The sequence below is a fragment of the Diadema setosum genome, chromosome 6, assembly GCF_964275005.1.
Source record: "Diadema setosum chromosome 6, eeDiaSeto1, whole genome shotgun sequence".
Taxonomy (NCBI): domain Eukaryota; kingdom Metazoa; phylum Echinodermata; class Echinoidea; order Diadematoida; family Diadematidae; genus Diadema; species Diadema setosum.
This window is the reverse complement of record NC_092690.1, coordinates 24,910,444-24,923,039: the sequence shown is the minus strand read 5'-3', so window position 1 is coordinate 24,923,039 and position 12,596 is coordinate 24,910,444. Positions and strand designations below refer to the sequence as shown.

At 39.5% G+C, this 12,596-nt stretch overlaps 1 protein-coding gene across 1 annotated transcript in view; it reads right to left on the bottom strand.

Annotated features, from left to right (window-relative positions):
• Nucleotides 1-9,123, bottom strand: part of LOC140230041 (uncharacterized) — a 76,818-nt gene extending 67,695 nt beyond the window's left edge. The window contains exon 1 of the mRNA XM_072310245.1: nt 8,990-9,123. Within this exon, the coding sequence (XP_072166346.1) occupies nt 8,990-9,123 (134 nt within the window). The remainder of the gene's footprint in view (nt 1-8,989) is intronic.
• Between the last annotated feature and the right edge of the window lie 3,473 nt (nt 9,124-12,596).

Sequence of the window (12,596 nt, the reverse complement as noted above, 5' to 3'; positions counted from 1 at the left end):
ATGTTGCTGGTTCTTTTTTGCCAAAACTGTACTTAACTATTGACTGCTTTGACTATGTTGAGGATCATATTTGTTTGGTAAATATATTTCATTTCATCTCATTTCTTTTTGTGTATACATGCATCTCTTGTTTGTCCATCCGTCTGTCTCCTTTCGTGTTTGTGTCTGTGTCTGTGTCTATCTGCCTTCATGTAAGTTTGTACTTGTGTGTGTGTCTGTCTGCCTGTCTTTGTGTCTCTTAAATGTATCTGTCCGCCTGTTGTCTGTCTTGCTGTGTGTTTGGGAGAGAGTGTACCCAACAGGAGAGGCAGGATCGACAACAAAAGATATAGTCATATTAAACTGGATTTTGTAAATTGTGAAAAAGACTATCAGTGCCACGGGAGATGCATGAAAAAGAATATTTCAAAGTGCCTGGAGAAGAGGCTAATCCCAACAGAGGTGTCCATGCAAAACCCCTGTGCCAGCAAATGTTAATTTTTTGCTTATGTTTTCCCTCACTCCTGTTTAATGCCAAAGTAGGACACGCAGCTTCCTGTTTACCAGCATCAGCTGCAAGCACATGCAGTTCTCACATATTCGGGCTTGATAAGGCAAATATTAGGAAAAGAAGGGCTGGGGCTTTTTCCCCCCTTTCATCAGGGTGGGGGCCATGTTGTCACACGAGCATGAACCATCTTCCCCCAGAACCGTAAACAGGCACTGCTACGTGTCTATGGCAGCATATTTCTCAGTAGCGTTGATGTCTAGATAATGGGCTAAATGTAGGACTACTGTAAAACCTCTTCAGTTCAAAATGAAACAAACAAACTAACTCCTCATCAACCATAAAAACACATATTTTATATTCCAATTTGGTTCAGAAATGGGAAAACAGCTCATATCAAGTTTACTACATCGAGTTTACTAAATCAAATCAAAACAAGCAGACAAATAAATTTTTGATATCTCAAAATCATATTTTTTCATATTTGATAAAACAGAAAATAACAAACAACATGCTAGATATAGGAAAAAAATACCAGATGGCAGCTCTGTATAATACATTTCTATCAGTTGATAATCTTCCTCAAAATCCATGCCAAAGATAGTTTAATAGACCAAGATATATATGTAGATAGACTGTAACTCACATGTACGCCACAAACATGATTTTATTATTATCATTATCATTATTATTGTTATTACTGTCATTTATCTGTGGATTGGGTTCCAATTGGAATAAGGGGAAGGGCATTTTCATGAGTCTTAGAACACTGCTATCAACAATTGTTCTTAAATTCAGAATTAAGGTAATGTTTGGTATATTTGGGAGAGCGTTGGAAATGTTTCCTAATGTAAACACATTGATACCTTTTGTTTTTCACTTCACATAAATGTTCTTTAGTATTGTAAGGAGAGACCCATAACTTCACCTACAACTTTGGAGATATTCAGAATTCTTTTTCCCTGTATACCTAAACAACAATACCAGGATGATAGGTGTGATGCATCTCACAGACCTCCCAACCTTTCTAACTGAAAAATAGAGATTATTCGGCTCAAACGCAGAAAAGAAAGAGCAATTCCCATAGGTGTGTGTGTAATAACGGTTGACCAACAGTTTCAATAAATATTATGAATATGATGATCCCAATGACAAATAGAAATAACAACAATTATTGGTGATGATAACAACAATAACTATCTGAATATTAATACCCAAGTAATGAGAAAAGTGATAATGATAACACAAAAAAATAATGTCCATTGTCATATATAGTAATTAAAGAGACTAATAACAAAAAAACTCCTATTAAGTTTGTCTCACTCTGCATCAATCAATGAACTCTACGTGTACTTGAATCAATATAAAGTGACCTTCAAATGCACTTTTTAACTCAATGCCAAAGTGCTGTATGCCAGTCACTGTCAAGATGATCCATATTCAAAGACTTATTATGAAGTCATCATCCTACATGACATCTATTTCTCTTTGACGAACACTTCTCCTGTGTAAGAAGGCCCACGGATTGATGAGGCGGTGGCATTCATCATCATCATCATCATCATCATCATCATTGACTTACCCAGGCGCGCTCCAAGACATGCATCGTCGCCTCTCTGTCCCAACTTTTTTCTTCAGCATCGAGCGCTGGGCCATGATGGGCGGACGGCGGGTGATATATTCCCTCAAAGTAATCCAAATGTTCCACAAGTTTAACAAACTACTAAAACTACATGTGTTTTCAGGCAGAGTAATGCAAACCACATGTTAGACGTAAATAGAAAGAAAAAAAAATCAAGAACTAGGTTCTACGTGCAACGCACGGTGTGCATAATTCTTTCGAGGTTCAACAACATCCCCGAAACTGCTGACACGTTTGAGGGTAGATCGGGGACATGCTTTTTTTTGCCGTAGTCCCATGTGCAGAATGAGTCATACTTGTTCCTAAAGTGTGTCCTCAGAGCACAGGCCCTTGTTTCAGTGTCATAACCGTGCTGCCGTGTCACATCGCCGTGTCCGTGATGTTAAAAATAAATGTATCGCGTCTACAAGTACGTGCTCCGTCTCCTTATGTCGGAAAAAAAAATTGAGAGAGCGAGACAGAGAGTGTGGCAAAAAGAATCAGTATATCCTGTGAAAAAAGGGCAGACTTTAGCTGGCGTAATCCCCCAGCTGGGACGAGTTCAAAGTATTATTTCCTGAAGATTGGACGGGAGGATTACATTTCACACACACACACAGACACATACGATGTTCAAAACGGGCAAGTACTTGCATCTCACGTAGACGGTAGGCACTTTTGCTGTTGATGATACATAATCTATCATTTTCAGTTTTTTGCTACCATACTTTCTGATAGAACTGTATTTTCCCTGATGGCGGTTGCCTGTATCATAACATGACGAACAAAAATCAATTTCCAGTGACTAATTGTACTACCAAGAGGTCTATGAAATGTGCATCATCTCCTCTGGTATAGGAGTATGCTGGTAGTGGGTCACCATCACTTATTTAGAGTCTCAATCACTGGAATCATATATATGATGACGGTCTGAATCTATTTGTCAACGGGACGAGATGCCTTCACCTTCCATGGGGCAGCATCAACATTACTTCACGACGAAAGCTCCGGCTGGGAGATCAGAATGGAAGCATGCGATAAATTGCCTGGTTTGCCGTTGCCGCGGTCATTCATCCATGGAATATCAAGTGTGCATCCCAGCATCCATTCTTCTCTTTATGGTTGTCTCTAAGCACAGATGGATCAGCTCGCAGGGCCTGTTTAATCTCGCTGTTGAGGTGCCTGCACTCAAAGTGAAGATGAATCAATCTGCGACTGTTGACACCAAGGTGGGACTTACCAGGCAGAACAACGGTTAAAGCTTAGAAGAGGTGTCCACATATGAAAAATCAGTCAAACAAAAGTTAAATGGCAGTCAACAGACAGAAGAAGTTGAGGTCAATTTGTGAACATAAGTCCACAAATTGATGCCATCCTGAAGTCAATGGATAAAAAAAAAAAAGACTCACAAAATGGATTCAATGGACAGGTGTCGACAGGAGCTAACAGATGAAACAGAAGGATCAAAAACTACAAAAATTTGTTTGATATGTGAGGAAGATCAAGGAGCAAAAGTCAGCACCAAATGTCAGAGGAATCTCCTGCAACACAAATCACTTTTTCGACGCACCATCCAAAAGAGGCATTCATCCTCCCTGTTCATACTTCATAGCAAATATTTCCTCTGCATTTGTGCATCATCCAGGGGATGTCGTGACAGCCTTGTGTTGCCTTCAGCATGGTCATCTGGAGATTTAAAGCACTTGCCTGTTTCTCAGATCCCCTTGACTTGACAAGCAACAGCATCAAAACCAAAACTGACTGTTATCTGGTAGGGATAATGTGTCAATATGAAAGGATACGGCATTCTACAAACATGGAGTTCGGGAGAATACTTCTGTATTTGTCAAAGCTATGATGATTCCCAGCACGGGACGATGACACAATGTGCAGATACCCGAAGCGAGACCGTTGTCAAAGGAAGAAATGTCAGGATGAGGGAAGTTCGTCAAGTGGGTATTCCATTCAATTGCGATCTAGGTGGGCACACCAGTCCTCCATTAGCTACGTGAGATCCCCTTTTCAGTATACAAACACAGAAATGAATGCATGGTACCACAGCTCCAATGTATCACCAGCTGCAGTTGCACACACCTTTGAATCATATTTGACAAGATGGCAGAAAAATTCAGTTATAGCATTACATGTACAAATGTAATTTCCAAGTGCATATAATCCACAGTGAGCATAGACAATAGCTGTATCAGGAATTGGTCCTTGGTTAGAGCCCATTTAATCCAGTTACAGAGAAGTGGAGATTCGCTTGTACAGGGTGACGTGGGTTGCTCAAGGAAAATGTCCTATGTGCATACAGTACTTGAGAACTGAGACTCTGCTATCAAGCTTTTCTCATGCGCATGAAAGCGAAATGTGAAATGCTGCAGGGGAAACTTTCAGCATGCAAATTCACAGGAAACCTGGGTCTTTAGTGAGTTTCCTCGGCAAAAGCCGAAACGAAGGGGGAAATGGACCCTATTAAGACCAGCGAGTGATCCAACATACTCATGGGTTTCTCAAGCTCTTCCTCTCTCCTTGGAGATGATCCTGAAGATGACGACGCTTCTCATAAAGATCACTGGGGGAAATCCACATCTCTATGTTGTGAACTCTGTACAAACTCGACAATGTCTGAGAGCTTAATGCTCCCCTCCGAAGACCGGATGTCACAGGGTAGATTTCGAGCTGATAGTTATTGTTTCGGAGCTTCCTGAGAATGCCGAGATAATCCCTTCACACCACAGAGCGAGATCGCACCACCCTAGCCGCTCATCCGTCCCCAACTGCTCTTCAGTGAGGATGTTGCTCTCTTGCTTGTGCGGGGACTCCCGCGGATCAGATTTCGCGCTGCATCCGCATGTATCTGTTACCAATGAACTCGGCCACCCATATCCATTACCATCAATAAAGATGCATAGTGTGACAGCATGTTAAAGAGTTGCTGATCTCCTATAAATCCCACCATAAAAAGCACAGGCTTTTAAAGTAGGCAAGCCCCTCAAATATCCTTCCTTTCCTTCCGCTCCACTGAAGCTTGCCGTTCACTTTTCCTCCTCTGGTGCTCCAGGTTCAAAATGTCAAGTGCAAATGCAGCTAGTGCCTCTGTCTGGCCCTCCTATCAAAAAGTCCTCACCAAAAATAGAAATCATATGAATACAAATGCCACAAGACCTGAAAATGTACAAACTATTGGTATCCACCTCAAAATGGTCACTTCCAAATGTCACAGAGACACCATGCCCGCATCGTCTGCGACTGGTAGAGCGCTCCTAAATCAAACTTGGAATGATGAAGAGCAATGTTTTTGGTTAGAGGATTAGGGCTCATCCTGTTTGAAAGTTTGTAAAACATTCCCACTTCTCTTCTGCATATCTGAAGCTAAAAGTCATGATTGAAAACCAGTGGATGGTAAATCTGGTAATCTACTATCGAAAACATCTGCTTCGACATGCAAAAGAAACTGGGACCGATGCCAGCACATCTGAACGATAGGTTCTATACAGAGAGGAGGGCCTATAATTTCTAGTTCTACCAGAGGTGTGTCAGATCAGCAATTATCCATGACAACTGGTCCCAAACAAACACAAATCTGATCTGATTAGTCCCCAAATAGAGAAAAAATGAACTGTTTCCAAAAAAGAGAGAAAAATCCTTCCAAATACAACTATATGTCCCCTGGTATATAATAAGGATATATCACACTCCCGTGTTGATGCAGAGGGGCGGCCATATCTCCTAGGCAGCACGCAGAAAACAAGAACTTGTTTTTTGGCAAATGAGTTAATCCCCAATATCCAGGCTATGGGTATGGGCTGCTGTATATGGGGAGGGCCCATGATGCTTGCTACACACCTACACGCATACCCCACCATGGGCAGGAAACGTAATCACATGTATACCATAGACCAGGATATCGGCTAATGCTAATGGTTTATGTGAGAAGGGTTGGTTTGAACGACAGGATCTGTGATAGGTGTATGGAATATAACGGGGGTGGAGTTTTTTGACCCATCACGCCAATAAACCATCATCACATGTCTGTAGTTTGAGGCTGTATCTTTACGATTTTATATAAATTTCTATCATTCCTTCCAAGTATTTCACATGGCAGAATGAAAACTTCCCATTTCCTTTTACCACCACAATTTCATTTGCCATGCAGGTGTACAAATAAAACTTACAATACATAAGAATTAAATGATGAATGAAGTTGACAACTTAAATATTCAGGGGACCATATAATGGTAGTCAGTAAAAGTACAGTGCCTTAGAAATGTAGTACAGTCTTTAATCTTTTCAAAATCTAAAGGATGTTACAAAGGTTTAGAATGACAATGCAGTTTTGCATTTGAACAAATTACTATAAACACAGAACAGCAACAACAACAAAAAGGAAGAAATACAAAGGCATGAATTGTGCAGGAACTGTATCAATGTATATAAGGTTTAAAGGGATGGTACAGTATTGGTGAAGATGAGAATTGGGCTTTAACTTTTTTTCAAGATACCAAGAAAACACTCATGAAATAGAACAGAGCATACCATTTTAAGAGGAATTCAAAGTTTATTTGATGAAAATCAGGTTTGGAATAGCTGAAACATCCAAAAACAAAGTAAAACAAAATGATCATAACAAGTGGGTCCCACACTTCATTAGGATCACTCTCTTTTGGATATTTCTCAGCCATTTCAAAATCAATTTTCATCAAATAAACGTTGAAATCCTCATGGAATTACATGCTCTTTCATATTTCATAAGAGGTTTCTCACTATCTTACACACACAAAACAAATGATAAAAACCTGCAGTTAAGTCTCAACCAAAACTATACGATCCCTTTTAGTACCAGCAGGAAAAAAAGTAAAGACACAGAAGCCCATAACAAATAGGGCAACCATCCATCCTACATCCTCCTTCTCATACTTGACAAAGAAATTCAACCACAAATCCAGGGCCTTCCATACCACCAATCAAAGTCTCACGTGTCAATGTCAACTGATTGTCCATTCAGCATTGTGAACTATCTGCTGTATAAATGTACTCAAAACTACATGTATTGTATATTTCCAAATCCTATCAATCCAAAAGGGAATATTATGAGGAAAGAGGGGCAATCTTTTTTTTTCTTTTAATATTAAACTTAGGGTAAAAAACAAAACAAAATATTAAAAAGTTGAGACCTGCAAAATCAACATGTTATAGAGGGTTTAGTCATATCTGACCTCACTGTAACGACCTCTGCTGTAGTTGGTGGTTTGATACAGTTCAATATGAGACCTTTTAATATAAATTCTGAGTTTTCCCAAACCCCACCCCTTCAGGATTGCACTTAATTCTGAGGACTTACATCAACATCTTCATGCAAATTGTGTCTGTCAGTTATCTTGTGAGATATTTCACAGAGAGAAGTTCAGCCAATGAGCAAGATCTACAGTATACGTATGCAAATTTAGAAATGTAATCTTTTCTTCCCTCCCCTATAACAAGAGAGGAATAGAAAAAATCATTTTACGATTCTTTGAAATTTGATGGTCGTATGGTGAACTTATTCGCTCCATTCAATCAATGTACTGCACATGTATATCCAATGTACATGTGACATTAATATCACATTACATACCAATCATAAGACCTAGGTTTTATGTATTTATGCCACAACCCTCCTATTAAACAGTTCTGTTTTTAAAGCTGTTGACACAGTCTATATGAGACTAATTGAAATGTTGCCCTATTAGTATGAATAATTCAAACAAAACACAATCACATTCTACATACAGCAGAACCCTCATAAAAGAGACTTCTATTCTATGGATCTAACCACTACGTTACAAACTGCTATTAAAACAAAGTTCTGCATGTTCGCAGTTGGGGAATAAAACTCGGTAAAATTAGAAGATACATGTGCCTATAATAAGCCTATAATAATATTTGTGTCATTTGAGTGCTATCTGGAACAGAAATCCTCACAATGCTGTACACAATGTCCCATTTAAGTTCCTGGGACAGAAAGGGTTACTCTGTTGATGCACTGCTTGCCTTCGCAGCTGTGAGACTCTCATTTCTAAATTCTCATTGGGGGAAAACTCAGGACTGTCAAGTTGGAAGATTAAGATTGAGAAATCTCACAATAAAAACTCCCATTCCAATTCTCACTCGTGAGAAAGACATTGAGAGTTCTGCAATGCCATGACTTTGAAAACCTCAAGTGGTTCAGTTCAAACATATCTTCTGAGACATTGAGGTCATGTCAGCGGAGAAAGGGAAAAGAAAACGTGCCCACGTGCGGATTAAGAGGCACGGCTACGGAAACGCTCCTTCCAAACAGAGATTACGTGACAATGACCCATATTAGTCATGTGGGATCTTAAGCCCTTCGCTGTGATTTCCAGGGAATGAAAAAAAAAAAGAATCTCACCAAAATAAAACAAAACAAAACAAGTCAACAAGAGCAACAATCGGGGAATACACATGAGATAATCTCTCCTCAACAAACACTTGCACATTGCTTGGTTCTGCTGCACTTAAACTTGTTCAAAAACAAAACTTCAGGGGAAGACAATATGGACGTGTTACATGTACCTTTAACCAATTGCGCCCTGAGGGGAATTTTGCTATAGAAGTACAATGTATATCATATCATATCATCCTGTCATCATTAACATGGAATCTCTCAATTCTACTCTTACTCTTACTGAATCATAAAATATACATGTAGAACATACACAAATATGATACTTTGTCAAAAGGTTTTATAATTCTCTACAAACAGTTTTGATGAAATTTATGCAGAAGTACATCGTATACCCTCTAACCCTCAAAAGAGAGAGAGAAAAAAACAACAACAAATGGAATACTTTGTATGTAGGAGATGTCATACTACTTACCATGTAAACGCTCTTCTCAGTGGAGACTGCTCTTCGGCCAGTAATTCTTGGCGAGCTTTAAGAAATTCCTGCCGCTGGCGAATGTGATTCAGGTCTTTTTCGCACCCACACGTGTTGCTACGCCAGCGAAACATGGCGTGTCAACCTGCGCTTAATGTTTCCCCTTAAATGGAAATTCCAAATCGGCACTAGCCACTTCAGCCGTCTGCCTGTGCCCCGAGCCCCTCTGCTCACTTCCTTCATGTCCACTCAGCGAGAACACTCAAATGTTCCATCCACTTTGTTGCCAAGGAAACCAGATCTGCTTAACTGTTGAGATGTTTCGATCACTCGATTAAGCCGCGGAGGTCAACAAGTTTTGAGGCCGAATGTGGCAGAAGTTTTCTTGTCCACTGTCAGGGGGCACTAGAGTAGGTGTTGGTGATTGTATCATTTACCTCTAGCTCTCCAGCCCTGATGATCGCAGAGCACATCGGAAGGAGAAAAGAATGATTTGAAGACAATCAATCCCATACAGTTTCACATCTAGGTATGATAGCATTCCTGAAAGTCTGCAAAGAGACTGAAACTGATCCCTTCTTGGGACAGAGTGAAATGGGCAAATACACAGCACATGCGTGGACTTTGCTCAAGAATGCATGTTACCAGTCTCCTCCTGCAAAGAGCCAGAAATCACGAACGTGACAGCAGTCGCGCGACAAACCTTTCTACACTCTCTCGGCACCGCAGCAGAAGTCTGCCACAAGAAAATCACGGACAAAGTTCCCGGCAGAACCCACAAAACATCTCCATTCGAGTTAGCCCCCTTGTGACAACACAGCTGTAAGACTTTACCACGTCTTCAACTTCCAAAAGACTTTCACTTTTCACAACAGTCCATTTTCATCTACCTCTCTTTCTCTCCCCCTGTATATGATGTATCTCCCTCCGTTGCTTTCCCTCTCTCCGAGTCAGTCCTGTTCTAAAGACAGCCCTACGTTCAAACGCGCCGCAGTGCAAACCTTTTTCGGGCACTCCACACACGCCACCCTCTTCCCAATAAACAACCGTTGATAGCTCCCAGATTAACGTTTGGATTATGCAATTTTTCATTTGGGTCTGTGCTACTGTGTCGTGGTATGCTTTTGGCTTGTAGAGCAGCTGGGCTATTTATATAATTACACTCTGGTACTCTATATGCAAATTGGCAACCAGCGGCAGAAGTGATTTTTGATGGGATTAGTGACTCACAAATGAAGAGATCACCAGATCCAAGAAAATTCAAGAAATGCCAATAATAAAATCTATTCTTTTATGTACGTACACTCAGTTTAGCTTTTAAATAGAATTCCTTGGCCCACTGTCAATTAACATAATTGTAGATTATGATCTCTTTAATAATAATTCACAGCTACATTTATATGCATGCCATTTTTTTCTTTTTAATTAATTAATTTCTTTTCCATATCCATAACTTAAGCCTTCAAAAAGTACTCTATTCTTTAGTCAGGTGCACATTACAGTGATCCTGATACAGAAAAAGTTCCAAGCTACAATTTTGTACCCTATATCCTTGGCCCAATATGAAATATAACCCTCTTTTATGAGGCACTGCACAATTCTAGACTCAAAATTGCTGAAAATAACACACCAGTCTATCTACTAAAAAAAAAAAAAATTGTGCCAGCATGAACATATTTTAATATGACATTGCCAACAGATCATTTATGGGAAGAAGATTTTTTTTTTTGCCTTTGAGAGAATGAAAAAGGAGTTTTCCACTCTCTTTTCAAAGAAAAACATGAATTTATGAACAGGAACAAGAATTAATATTGCAAGAGAACTTTTTGAATGAAGCCACGAAGGTTTGAGTTTTTATAAAACATTTGATGCACACTCGTCTTGCTCCATCTCATGAAAATAGGATAAAAATTCTGAGTTGCCTACTCCCTTTAAACTCAAACACCCCTATATAAATGATCCAAAGAAAATTGATCTGCTACTAAGCTGCACTTTCCTTTCAGCAACTGTGTAATGGAAACTTTGCATTCATTTTACGAGAACATGCAAATTCACACAGACCATCAGAGTGTCAATTCAAAACTCACCAGGCAGCAGCTGCAGAGAAAACCTAAGAAAATATCCTTGAGCAACATGTGAAGAGCCATGTCTGGGAAACAAATTTGTGTGACTGATCCCTTTAAGACCACATGGCATAACAGCACAGAAAAAGCAAGAGTTATGAATGCTACTGTCATTCCTTAATAGCACCTAGAATCTTCTTGCAGGGGACGAAAAAACATCATTGTGAGTGAAGAGAGCAATATTTCACACCACAATGTATTTTGCATGGGTTTTCAAACAAATCAATTGTGGCATTTTCAATCGCTGAATGGAGTAGAACAAGGAAGCTATGGACTATATGCAAACAAACCCACACATTACCTTTTATCATTTCTCTCGTTTTCTGTCATGGCCCACCCCATCTCATGCATGAATGCACATAAACATACCCAAGCACATACATTGTCTAGAGATCGCCTTTGGGAGCTCAGAATGTTACCCCTTTGTGTGCTAGGGACTTTGGATGGTGTGTGCAGTGCTGTGAGATTTTCTTTGTCAATTAATTGCTCTCAAAGCACTTCAGGGGTTAAAGAGGAATTCCAGTCCATTTATAAGTTAGTCTGTTAAGAAAAGAGTTAAATCTTATGAGTACAATTTAGAAAATTTGATCGAAATTGGATAAAAATTAGGGGAATTATGACATCATGAAGTTTCACTAATTTCTGCAGAACAGTTCTGGTACAGTTGATATGAATATGCAAATGAGTGAGTTTATGATGTCATCACCTCACAATTTTCCATAATAATCATGTTTTAAAAAAAATGATTAAAATTCAATGTTTCTGTTACTAAAGTGTAAAGCATGATATCATTCCAGGCTGAATAACTTGAGAATAATGATCAGTTACAGCGTATATCAGGATTTGAGACTGGGTTGTAATTTTGCTTGAATGAAAAACTGGAAATTTCACAATTTTATGTACAAACTGTACGGCAAGTTGTGAAGGGATGACATCATCACTTCACTATACAAGAGTAGAATTTTCCTTCTTCAGTGTACCAACTCAGTCATTCAACATCTAATTGATGGGCAGACACTTCCCATAGATCTGGACACAATTCAAAGTGCATCCCTACAGTTAACACAATCACAACCACCACATTCACAACCACTACTGCGTGAGGTACCAATGGTGTACACATATAATGTATGAATGTTGCTGTCCTGGGAAGAGTTTGAAAAGACTTCTGTGGGGTCTGTACAGCAGACTATGGTTCTCCTTGTGACATAAAGTTGATCCGTCTTCCGACAAATTTCGTTTAACTGTCCAACCAAATGCCACATCTCTGTTATATATTCCACAAGGGGAAAATAAGACATCACAGTTTCGACTAAGGAATACAGAGTAGAAGTAAAGGGCTTTCACAACCAACAGCAAACAAACAAGCTCCATACATTCCCATGCAGAATATGATGTGACGTAGATATTCGCTACATAGGGAATACACACGGCCAAGGAACGTTGTGTCCTGACACCCAATACCAACAGAAAGCAAAGATTCC